We start from the raw sequence: 12819 nt of genomic DNA, 5'->3' as shown, positions 1-12819 counted from the left end.
GTGTTTTGATGATGGGCTAGATAACGGTTAAGGGGAAAGGAAGTAATCTAGATTTCGGGATAGAGAAGAATGCAACTCTGTGAGACAGGAAAGAAAGAGTGAGTTAGACCCAAACTAGTACAAGATTACCTGACCAGCCTGCTTCCGCATTCACAAGCACAGCCAGCAGTTAGCATGTCCCGACGACTTTCTATTCTGATTGATTCAGGAGGGTTTTAGAGAAGCAAGTCTATGCACTCAGCAAAGGCCCTGGCCACTGCTGAGGTCTTCAATTACTGGATTCTACTCATGGCTCCTCAGTCTACTTCCATGACCTTTAACATCTTCTTGCTCCCTGCCAACCCACCCCCACAACCCTGTACATGTAATAAAATAATAGATGCAACATAAACGCAGATACTAGGAGCACAAACCCTTACAATTCTGGGAAAAAAGTCGGGGCTTTAATCAAATTCTGTTGAAATCTATCTAAAACCCCAAGCCTCCAGTTTCTCTCAGGGTTGAAAGACCAAGAATCTGCAGGACCCAAGCTGGGTGATTGGCGCCCCCTGTAGGTTGCTGTGGGAGCTCCTGGTTGAGACTGAAAATTCAGAATTGAGGCCATTTGTCCCAGGAATCCATTCCTGGGCTCATCTATATCTAGAGGCCCTGACGTTTCCCAAGACCTCCAGAACTGCCATTCAGATTCTAGGGTCTCCATAAAGATTAAGGAACAAGGTCTCAGCTAACTTTGAGTTCCAGAACCTCCTGTTTCATGGAGCCCTGCCACAGGGTCAGTTTAATTCTCTGACTCACCAAAGATAAATCTTACTGGGTCCACCTCCTCCCCTCTTTCACCCATTTCCAAGAGCTTTTACCCACAGGCTAGAGGAATTCAGGCCTGTGGCCTAAGAGAAGGCACAGAATCTTCTCAAAAAAAAAACTTGTCCTGACCCACAGAAGTCCCAGCAAGGACCCACTGTATGGGACAACCTCCACACATCAGCCACTCTGAGCATCCTGCTTACTCACTGGAGCTTCTGAATCCCAGGCCAAGGTCCATACAGTCAGAGGCTTGACCCTTGCCATGCACCCAGGCCCAAAGAGCTCCCATCCCAGCTGTGGTCAGGCCACACCTGCAGCCAGCAGAGCCAAACCCACAGCCTACCTGAACTTGGAGAAACTTGAGAAAGGGCCCCTAAGAGCAAGTGAGTGCTGCCTACCCCAGCTCCAGGAGGAAACAAGTGCTGGAGTTTCCCTGGGGCTGGTGCACCCCAATCCCACACAGACCTCCATCTCTTGGCCTGTGAGCCAACTCCTGTTTTAATCCCCTCCTCTTCACTCTATTGGGGAGGGACTGTTTCCCACTTTTGAGTTATGGGGCAAGTCTTACATAACAACTGACACTGAACTGATGCGACCAACATAGACTCACAACCCTGGGGAAAAAGGAGACTGCCCCATGCAGGCCACATTGGGGTGGCATCAGAAACAGTATCAACAACCAGGGGCTGTGGGAAGCAGGCTTTGTAGTAATAAGAGGATTGAGTGACCCTCTGGTTCCCAAAGGAGGCTGGGATTGGCTTGTTTAAACAGTGTACCATTGACTGGGTGGCTTAAATAATACAAATCTATTTTCCCACAGTTCTGGAGGCCAAAGTCCAATATTAAAGTGCAGCAAGGTTGGTTTCTGATGAGACTCCTCTTCCTAACTTGTAGAGATGGCCACTTTATCACCATGTCCTCACATGGCCTTTCCTCTATGCACACACACCCCTGGTATCTCTCCCTCTTTATATAAGGACACCAGTCCTGTTCAGTTAGAACCCCACCCTAATGCTTTCATTTAACCTTAATTACCTCCTTAAACATCCTACCCCCAAATAGTCACATTGAGGATTAGGGCTTCAACATATAAGCTGGGAGAATAGGGACAAATTCAATTCATAACAGAAGTACCTGATATTGAGCCTTAGTTTCAGGATTTATACCACACCCTGAGATCCAATAAAGCAGCCCAACATCTGCCAGCACTGCCCAGTTGCTCAGAATGAGAAAGAGTTCCAGAACCAGTGGTCATCACTTCTTCAAGAAGAACTTGACCCCACGATCACTATTAGAAGCAGGTCAGGCTGGCCTTTCCAGTCCAGCACCTTGGCTGCCAGTGGAGGCCCAGACCTCACAACTTTGTGAGCCCTCTAGGACCTGATTCAAAGTAATATCTAAATTCCATCTGAAATCCTGACAGCTCTGAAATGGTTGTAGAGAAGAGACCATTTGTTTAACTTAAATCCTAAGTTGGGAAATGAAGCCTGTGGCCAGGCAGGGCCATTACTCAGGAACTTGTAACAGCTGTCCCTAAATGGGCTGGGCCATTGCACTGGCTTCCTAGGAAGCACCAACTGAGATTGTTTCCCCAGCTCCTATCCCACTCCATGTACAGGCCTAATCCTAGCACTGGGTTCCTACTTGTGCTCCTTTTTCTGCTATAAGGGATTGCCCAGTCTTTGCAACTCCCAGCCTGCATCTTAAAGCCAATGAGCAATTCCTGGGTGCCATCTAGGTGCCCTGCATAGTGCCAGGCACTTTCAAGAACGTAGACTTATTTAACCCTCACAACAGCCCTGCCAGCATATAATATCATCATCCCCATGTGGTCAGGAGAACAGTGGCTCCCAAAGACATCAGTTCCTTATTCCTTATTCCTTATTCCTGGATCCTATGAATGTAACCTTAGTTGGAAAATGGGTCTTTGCACATGTAAATACAGTAAGGATCTTTAGGTGGGAAGATTACCCTGGATTACCAATGGAACCATAAGTGTCTTTACAAGAGGAGGCAGAAGAGTATTTGACACACAGAGAGAAGATGAAGACAGAATGGAGAGGGATGAGAAGATGCTGGCCTTGAAAATTGGAGTCATGTAGCCACAAGCCCAGGAACACCAGCAGCACCAGAAGCTGGAAGGGGCAAGGAAGAGTATCTGTCCTAGGGCCTCCAGGGAGAGCACAGCTCTGCTGACATCTTGATTTCAGTGCAGTGATACTAGTATGATTTGATTTGATTTTACATATATATATATATATTATTGAAGCATAGTTGACACACAATATAGTTTCAGATATACAACACAGTAATTCAACAACTCTCTACATGATGCTGTGCTCACCACTAGTGTAGCCACCATCTGTCTCCATACTACGCCATTATAATACCATTGACTATATTCACTGTGCTGTACTTTTCATCCCCATGACTTTCTCATTCCATAACCAGCAGCCTGTACCTCCCACATCCCTTCACCTATTTTGCCCATCCCACTATCCTCCCCTCTGGCAACCGTCAGTTTATTCTCGGTATTTAAGTGTCCATTTCTGCTTTTTGCTTATTTGTTTGTTTACTTATTTGTTCCAGGGATACAGATTTCAGACTCTGGTCTACAGAATGGTGGGAGAACAAATTTCCACTGTTTTAAGCCACTAGTTGTGGTAATTTGTTACCATAGCCATAGTATACACCCATTTAAATACTTCCGTGTGCCTGACCTCTTTTAATCACCATCTCCATTTACAGTTATTTACCCCTATTCTTATCTGTAAATCTGTAAATACTCATTTACAGATTAGGAGACTAGGGTCCAAATGATCCCCAGACACTGCCTCCTGGAGATATCTTGGTTTTTCTGTTCAACTACTCCCCATTGGGGCCCTTGTATCCTTCCCTAGCACACTCCCCTAATGCCAACTGCCTGCCTGGGATTCTAGATGGAGGGTCTACCTGTTTATTGGCCTTTCTCTGGTAATCTAGAGCTATCCCTCTTCATGACACTCTGGCTTATCCTTCAGAAGATCTGGATACAGGAGCTCTCTTTCCAGACTGACGTGGCCGTTGGCCATAAGCTTCCTGACTGTCCCCATTATTCCACATGCTGGCTATACACAGAGCCAGAGGGTTGGGGCCAGCAGAGAGGCCAGCATGAAATGACCATTGAGCTTCACATGGGGCAGCTCTGTGTGCATAACAGTTCCTGCTGATCCTACCTCCCAGGAGTCTGGTTCTATTCCCATAGGTGCTAGACAACCCCCGTCCATCAGTGCAGAGTGCCAGGTTGCTCTTGGAAGGTCTGGGCTTTCTGATTTTCCAGTGGGGCAAAGGTAAGACTTACAGCTTCTTGGAGTGCGATGTGTGTATACCAGAGAGACATCAGTTTCGTGACTGTAGATCTTGAATCTGCAGTCCCCAGCAGGCTGTCATTGCCCTGTTCACTACAGAATGTTCTTAGCAAAGTGATGGATGTTAGAGACACCATGCAGGAAGCAGATGAGTGTGACAATGGTATCCTGGGCAAGATCTTCTGCTGCTCTGAGGGAGGGAGGAAGGGAAAGATTTGCAGATAAAAGAACACAGTGATAAGGCATTGATTCACAATCATGGATTGTTCCAAGTTGTTCCATGGATTGTTCTTTAAGATTTTTAAGCCAGTTAAATGACACGTGTTCTTATAAGAGATAGAAGAGGAAAATAGAGGAGAGGAAAGCCATGTGAAGATAGGGAGAGATTCAAGGGCTGCTTCTGCAAACCAAAGAACTCCTACAGCTGCCAGAAGCTGTAAAAGGCAAAGATTCTCCCCTTTCACAGGGATCTTGACCCAGCCTACACCAGTGAAAGAATAAATTTATGTTTGCTTTTTTTAGAAAAATATTTTTAGGCCAAATCTTCATATTTTTAAAAATGAGTAAGCCAAAACCAATGGAAAAAATAAGTCATTGAAATTTAAGGGAGGGGGGTGCCTGGGTGGCTCAGTCAGTTAAGTGTCTGCCTTTGGCTTAATTCGTGATTCCAGGGTGCTGGGATTGAGCCCCACATTGGACTCCCCACTCAGCAGAGAGTTTGCTTCTCCCTCTGCCACTCCCTCTGCTTGTGCACGTTCTCTGTCTCTAAAATAAAATCTTAAAAAAAAAAAGAAAAGAAAAGAAAAGAAATTTAAGGGAGGAAGCTCGTTATTAGGAGTCAAGTTCCTAGGCCACCAAACCCAACATTCTGACCCCCACTTCAGACTCTTGTATGTGCAGATTTCTTATATGCAAAGATATCCTTTGCCTAGTTCATCCAGAAGGCTGTGTCTTTGGTTTACCCACCTAGCCTGGTACTAGAGAAGCCATCAATTTATCTACCCTCCCAAATTTCCATTCCATTTCAGAAACCCAGTCTTTCTGGAGAAGTCCCAAATGTCCTACCAAATCTTGTATTACTCCCAGACCAAGAGATTCTTAAGAAATACATTCAAGTTCAAGGCCGTTAAATAGTTTGGGCCATTCAAGTGAGGTTTCTAGACTTCCCTGAGACCCACCTTAAGACTTGCCTACAGTTTCAAGGGGAACATAAGGACTGCTGCTCATGTCAGCCTCTGGACTCTACCCATGAGATCAGGCCCCTAGTAGTTCTTACTCTTTCTCAACTCTGTAGATAACTGGCCAGAGCCGACTTTGACAATCTTTTCTCTCCTTCCCCAGCTTTTTGTGTGCCTGGCTGCTCTTCATGTTTTATAGTGTCATCTAGGCTGTCAATCTTTGGGAACCCTGTATAGTCACCCAGGCCTAGTTGGGTACATTTGCACCAAGCCCCCATAACTGGGCATACTTCCAGTGTGACTTCTAGCACCATAGTTCTAACTGCTTTTGTACTTTCTCATGACCTCTATCCTTTCTCCAGCACCCCACTCCTGGTAGGCATGCAATAAAAGCATGGATGAACAAATGAATGAAATATTGTTGGTTAAGGCACAGTGAAGGGGATTTGGAATAGGAGGCACTTCTCTGAGGTCCAGCTAGGCAGGTGAGGAAGCAAGTCTCCTCACTGACTAGAATTTTACACTATGCTTTCACCAGTGGCAAAACCAAAGAGAAGAGCCACATCTCCTGGTGGTTAACCACAAAGAACAGCTCCTAATACACTGGCAAAGAACTGAGACTAAAACCTAGGAACTAGAAACTTGAAGGGCCTTCAAGTCTCCTAGCATCCCACAGTGGAAATATAGTTTGATAGTTCAACTATAATTGGGCAATTTTCATGGAGAAAGAGCCCAGCACCAAGTAGGCCTTTTCCTAACTCAGACATGTATTAGAAGCAGATATACTCACCACCCAGGGGGGCTCTGGAGGACAACAAAGACTAGACAGCCTCGTTGAGTGGACCCCAGAATTGGTGGGGGGTCTTGGGACATGGACTCCAGCCTGCCCTCTCCTGAGAGTTTTCAGGTTCCTGTGAATTCAAGGGCCTAAATACAGAAGGATGAACGGGAGTGTGAAGCTCTGGGAGTAAGCAGTCCTATTCCCAAATGTACTGATGTTATCATCTGGAACATATCAGCAACCTATAATTATGCAGCAGATGCCTTGCACTAAATAAGATTCCATTATCCACGTGAAATCTGTGAAAATGTACATCTGCAGTATGCAAATCCACTGTCGTGCAGCATTTTTCTCTGCCACTAGGTGGCAGATGTTCGCGTTTGTGGGACTGCCTGGGAGACAGGTTTACCAGGAAGGGAGGATTCTGGTCAGGGGAAGTCAGGCCTCATGCCACCTGAGCTGTCTAGAAGCTCCTCAGCTGAGGAACTCTCTGCATCTAACCTGGAGCTGTCCCTTCTCTCCCAGGATCTCAGTCTCTAACAGCTGTGACATTTACGCTCCTTTTCTGGTTCTTCCTGAGTTGACCTCCCTTTTAAGCCAGGCTTTCTCTCTAACCCTTGTACCCAAGTCCCCCAGACCTCAGGGGGAAGAAATAGTCTCCTCCTCTAAATAGACAGGATATCTCCCTGTCATTTTTAGGTCATTTGTCCCAAATCCTATAAAAATTTCCTAACTGACCCTCTGTCTTTCTTTACCAGTCCCTTGCCCTTCACCTGGCTGGCTGCCTGACCTGTCTGTTCTTGACATGAGCCTAGCCTCTCCTGACACCCAGAGTCACCCTCCCTATTCCAACAGATCTTGTTGTTGGCATCGGACAGCATTTCCCAAAGAGCATTCCAAGGGTGTCATGAAATGCTCTGAGTTGGGGTGGGTTTGGGAAACTCCTATGGCTACATCTCTATCCTGGGGATACACAGTGCATGTTACATAGGAAAGGCTCTGGAGAGTCTTCTACAAAGGCTACTGTTCAACTAGGAGGACTCAGGCCTCCCTAGATATCCCAGGTCTAGTCCTCTGCTCTCCTTCACCCAGCCCCCAGCCTTGTTAGTGCTCTTGATTACTTCTGTATATTTCAGGCCCTGATAACTAATATCAAGTAAGTATTTGGGGCTTTCTGGATGGCCCAGAGTTCAAGCCTGAGCATACACTTCCAAATGAAAAGTTGAGAGTTGATTAAAGAATACCAAATAATTATGAGGCATATTTAAAATGTTTGTGGGTTGAATGAATGAAAGAACAAATGAATTCACTGAATGAAGGAGAAAGCTTACAACCTGGGATCTGGGATGTCATTTTAATTTGTTTCCATGTTTAGGTGAAGACAATGATATTCTTCCTTTAGGTCTGTGTGTATGTATGCAAAGACTCTCTTGGTCTAAGAGAAGAATTGCTCTAGAAGTGTCTATGCATGGATACACAGCTGCGGCATATGTTAGCAGGTGCCCTGTTCTGCCCACAGCACCCCTTCTCTTCATGCTTTGTCATTAACCTGCTTTTGTCTGGGAGAAAGCCTCACGGGCACCTGTGCTCACTGAGGGTGACTTTTGCTTGTCCTAAGAACTTCTCTGGCAAGGTAGAGGTTGTGCTCATAATAGCAAGTACAGGAATGTCCCAAGGAGCAAGTGCCTAACCTTACAATCAATGGCTTTCCTTTTAAGGGCTAGCCATCCCCACTTTTATAGGTGAGGAGGTCCAATCAGAGACTGAATTGCCTGAGGGCATGGCGCTGGCGGAGTCAGAATGCAAACCTCTGGCCCTCTGTTTACAGAGCTTGACCTGGGCTTCCAATCCCAGCTTACTGATGGAAGACAGGGAGGCTTTTTACACTATTGGATGCCTAGGCCCACTCTGAAAGAGCAGTGGAAAAGGGGCTTTGAAATGGTACCCTAGCAACCTTGCACAGGTCCACATAGGCCATGCAGGCAAAATGTGAGGCTCAGCTCGTCTGAGTCTTGGCAAGACAGATTGTGATGGGATGGCAGTCCAGGGATGGGAGCCTGGGAGGAGCTGGTAGGAGACTGTCCCACATCCCCTGCTGCGGTCATCTGGCCCCTTTTGTCTCCATGTTGTCCTTCTGGCATGGTGGACAGGGCTCTTTAGGAAATGGCACCCTTTGTTCTCCTTTTCACTGTCACTGTAAGAAATAAACTGTCTATGTGGTGTGATGAGCACTAGGTGTTACATGCAACTGATAACTTATTGAACACTACATTTGAAACTAATGACATACTATATGTTGGCTAATGGAATTTATTTTTTTTTTGTAGTTTTATGGTTTTATTAACACAAATATGACACGCACATAAGCTGTCTCTTCATTTTCTTCGCTACGCAGCCTGGCATTGGGATTGGTGACTCTGATGGCCAGCTGGGCTGCTCTTTCCACAATGGCTTTGCGGTTCTTGGAGGATACATTGTGAGCAATCTCTGCACAATAAGACTTGTTGCACATCAGCAGCACTTCAAGCTCCTTGACGTTGTGGACTAGGAACTTCCGGAAGCCACTGGGCAGCATGTGCTTTGTTTTCTTGTTGCTCCTGTAACCAATGCTGGGCATCAAGATTTGGCCCTTGAATCTTCTGTGTACCCTATTGTCAATGCCTCTGCGTTTCCACCAGTTGTGCTTAATTTTGACATATCGGTCTGACTGGTGCCAGATGAACTTCTTGGTCCTCTTTTTAATGATCTTGGGCTTCACCAGAGGTCTGAGGGCAACCATGATGCCCAGCAATCGATGGCTGCCACCTCCACAGGCAGCGCCGAGGAAGAGAGGGCTAATGGAATTTAAATTTAAAAAAAAATTTTAAAGAAATAAACTACCAGTGTCTCTTTGGATTAGTGAGGTCTTGATCTTTTCTTATGTGTCTGCTTGACAATCACCTGACTGGTGGAGATGAAGCCCAGAATGTCTCATTTCTGATTGTAGTTTTTACTTCTTAGTTTGAAATAATGATAGATTCACAGAAAGTTGCAAAATAGTGTACAGGAGGTCCTGTGTACCTTTCACCTTGTTTCTCTCAGTGATAATGTCATTGTAACCACAGGACCATATCCAGTCTAAGACATTGACATTGGTATAATCCACAGAACTTCTTCAGATTTCATTAGTTTTATAGGTACGTGCATGTGGTTCTATGCAGTCTTAGCCCATGTGTAGATTTGTGTGTCCACCACCACCACAATCAAGATACAGAGCCATTCCATCACCATGAGGCTCTCACATACCATCCCTTTACAGCCTCACCCACCATCCCTGTTCCTTGCCCTAGCAACCACGAATCTGTTTTCCATCTCTAACATTTGGATATTTTGAGAATGATACAAATGGAATCAGACAGTCTATTGAAACTGGCTTTTGAAATTGGCTTCTTTTACTCAGCATAATTCCCTTGAGATGCCCCCCAAATTGTTGCCTATGTTGATAACTCACTGTATTTGTCACTGACCAGTAACTCATGGTGTGGACATACCAGGTTTAATTTAACCAGTCACCCATCAAAGGACATCTGAGTTGTTTCCATTTTGGGGCTATGAGCTGCTTAGAACATTCATGTACAGGTTTTCATGTGAATATAACTTTTTATTTCTCTAGGATAAATGCCCACAGAGTGCAATTGCTGGGTCACCTGATAGCTGCATGTTTGATCCTTTAAGAAACAACTACCAAACTCTTTTCCAGAGTGGCTATCTGATATTTGGCTTTTCCTCTCATGTGACTCTACTGTGCAGCTAGAGCTAAGACTCACAGCTCTGGAAGGAAGCTGACGCATTCCCAGAAACCATGGGCACTTCAGCTAGGGAAGTGGAGGTCTCCCATTCCAATTTTTCAGAGATAATTCCTGGGAAATCTTTCTAAATTGTTCCCTAAGGACCAAAAAGGACTGCTCCCTTCACCTTAATTACTTATGCATGTCCTCTCAGATACGAGCTCAAGAGAATGGAAATGTCCATACTGCATCTATATAAGCTTCAGTGCATGGTAGAAAACTTGCCTACATTCAGCTGGTAGGAAAGTCAGGTTGAACTTTGCAACCAGGGGCAACTGCTCTTCTGACTCCTGCCACTCTTTTCATGGGGGCTGGAAGCTTTTCTAGAAAATGGAGCTCTCATCATAGCTAAGCCTCTCAGCACCCTGAGCTCTTGTAGATAACTAAAATCAAAACAGTCTCTCTCCCAAGTGGTGCGACTTCTCTGGGGTCCCTTGGGTGTTCTTTGATCAGTCTACCATGTATGTCCCAACCACAGGGAGCACGGGTGGTGACATATACAGTAGAATGTTGGCAGGGCTTCCTTGGACCCAAGCATGGAACTAAGGAGTGACTAAGTCACAGACTCCAGGATACCCCTGAAGATAGAGCTCTTGACCCTGCACCCCTCCACATGGCCTTCAGCTAGTCATCAAGCACTTATCTTGTGTGTGGCTTTTGCTAAGGGTCTCAGTTGCACTACACAGATGCCTCACACACACAGCTCAAAGGGTCTATAGGTCATAAAAGCATCTGGTGACTATGTCCCAGCATCTTACTTTTCTGGCCCATGAAACCCTAAAACTCACCCCACACAACCTCTCCCCCACAAAAGCCATCACTACCTTCATTCCCATGCCAGTTCTCTGTCCACTCCTTCAGGGAGTTCTCCGAAGAACTCTGGTGGCATCACTGCCCCTCCACACTCCCTAGTCCGAGCCTGGGGCTAACCAAAGGCCAAACCAAAAAAAAAAAAAAAAAAAAGGGAAACAAAAGCAAACAAAAGAATTCCCCTGACCCCCCAATAAACACACACACAAAAGAGCAGGCTTGTGGGAAGAGGAAGCTTGCACCAGCATCTACCCCGAGGGGGGGGCCCTGGGGCTCCCCTCATTGTTCTCCCTCCTCAGGCCTCGTGATGACAATCCCAGCCCAGACAGGTTGTAGCCCCCCTGCCCTGCAGCCAGCACCCCTCCTCTTTTCCCACCTTGGGCCCCCTGAGAAAGCTGCCTTGAAGCAGATGTCACAGCCCCAAGAGTGGTTCCCACAGGAGGAGGAAGTAAGAGCTCACAAAAGGCTGGGCCTTTCCCTGAGGAAGTAACGGTGGCTTTTCAGTGACAGACTCCTGCAAGGATGAGGGACAGAGCAGGTCGAGGCCCAGGGGACCAGGGCCAGGAGAGGAGCTGGCTCCTGGAGGAAAGGAGGGCATTGTGAGTCCTTGTTTACGGTGCTGGCGGGGGCCCTGACCTTGCTGCTTGTCAACAGACCCAATGCTCCCCCCTCCCCACACCTTCAGTATTGTTGTAGAGGCAGCCCATTCATAATTTTATTTGGGGGCGGTTGTTTTCAGGCTCCAGCTCCTCCCCCAACTGGCTCACTTTCAGCATTGTAACCCGGATAAAAAGGCAAGATATCCTTCCCCTTTCCTGGAGCCCCTTCCTATCCTGGCCCTGTTGGCTCAGGACTCTGTTAACCCTTAGAAGAGCAGGAGAGGGGGGTCTTCTCAACCACAGGCCTCCCAAGTAGGACCGAGGCCCCCGACCCCCACTCATCTCCCCAGTATTGTTGGAGACAGAAACACATGACCCCAGGAAGGGCTAGGGACAGAAGCAATTTGGGATCGTGGATTTAGACACTGGAGAGCCCGAGTCCTGGGAGGTAGAAATGGGCTGTTAGGAAATGGGGTTTTCCCTAGAAGAGGCTGACATGTCACCCACCACAGGACACATGAGGAGAGGAAACACACACTTTTGGAGGAACACTGACCACCCAGAAGAGGACTGCAAGCTAAGAAAGGCCTGAAAGTTGGGTCAAGGGTAGGGTAGTGGAGTAGACATGGGACTTCTGGCCTGGAGGGGTTTGGCCAGGGGGCCATAATGGGGGTTCCTTGACATACTGGGGACTGTCATGGAGCTGGGGAGAGGTTTACTCTGAGTAACTGAAAGAGCAGAATTTGGACTAGGGTGCAAGCTACTTGAAGTCTACTTCCTATTAATAAAGGATGCTCCCCATTGTTGAAAGTGAGCCCTGAGAAAGCAGTGAACCACATCACTAAAAGCAGAGCCAGAGTAAGGTGGAGCCAGAGGGTGACAGGTACCATTGAGACCAGGCATTATGGGACCATGAAGCACAGGCTCACCCTATGACAAGCTCAAGGCCAAACAGGGAGCCCATGGCAAAGCCAGGACCACAACTGAGGGTTCTGGACTCCTGGAGCAGTGTTCTCTCCCTCTTACCTGTTTATATTGAGGCTGGCTGGCCCTGCAAGGCGCAAGCCTGCAGATGATAGGCAGTCCTGAGGGACCTTAAGGCTCCTTCCATAGTGAGATCTATAGCTTCAATAACTTTTTGTCTTCACCCTTGGAATTACTCTGCTTGCTCTTTCTTCCTAACACCCTGTACATTGTGATCCATTCTTCCCTAAGCTGGTCCCTTATGCCTCATGTCTTCTCTCCTGACATCCTGGTTCCAGCTCAGAAAATGCACAGGTTGCCTGGACGTTCAGCCAATTTGTTCTACCTCCCACCTGACAACACCCATATGCCCACCTCCATGAGGCTTTCTGCCTGAAAGGTTCTAAGAAGTTCTTGTCCCTGCACTCTGCAACAGTACAGCCCCTTTTTGAAATGCCTTATTTTCCCCCACTAAGGTAAATGTCCCAGGTGTTTCTGAGAAGTTTCTGA

At 46.8% G+C, this 12819-nt stretch overlaps 1 protein-coding gene across 1 annotated transcript; it reads right to left on the bottom strand.

Annotated features, from left to right (window-relative positions):
• Nucleotides 1–8425: 8425 nt before the first annotated feature.
• LOC112670205 (60S ribosomal protein L32-like) lies at nucleotides 8426–8904 on the bottom strand. Its single transcript, XM_035720935.1, has one exon. It carries the CDS (start codon nucleotides 8887–8889, stop codon nucleotides 8440–8442), a length of 450 nt encoding a protein of 149 aa, XP_035576828.1. The 5' UTR covers nucleotides 8890–8904; the 3' UTR covers nucleotides 8426–8439.
• Nucleotides 8905–12819: the final 3915 nt, after the last annotated feature.

This window comes from Canis lupus, chromosome 25 (assembly GCF_003254725.2).
Source record: "Canis lupus dingo isolate Sandy chromosome 25, ASM325472v2, whole genome shotgun sequence".
Lineage (NCBI taxonomy): Eukaryota > Metazoa > Chordata > Mammalia > Carnivora > Canidae > Canis > Canis lupus.
Note: the sequence above shows the minus strand (reverse complement) of the source record. Positions and strands in the feature narration are given on the sequence as shown.

Coding starts and splice junctions, on each gene's coding strand:
- LOC112670205 (XM_035720935.1), bottom strand. CDS start 8,889: ATGGTTGCCCTCAGACCTCTGGTGAAGCCCAAGATCATTAAAAAGAGG.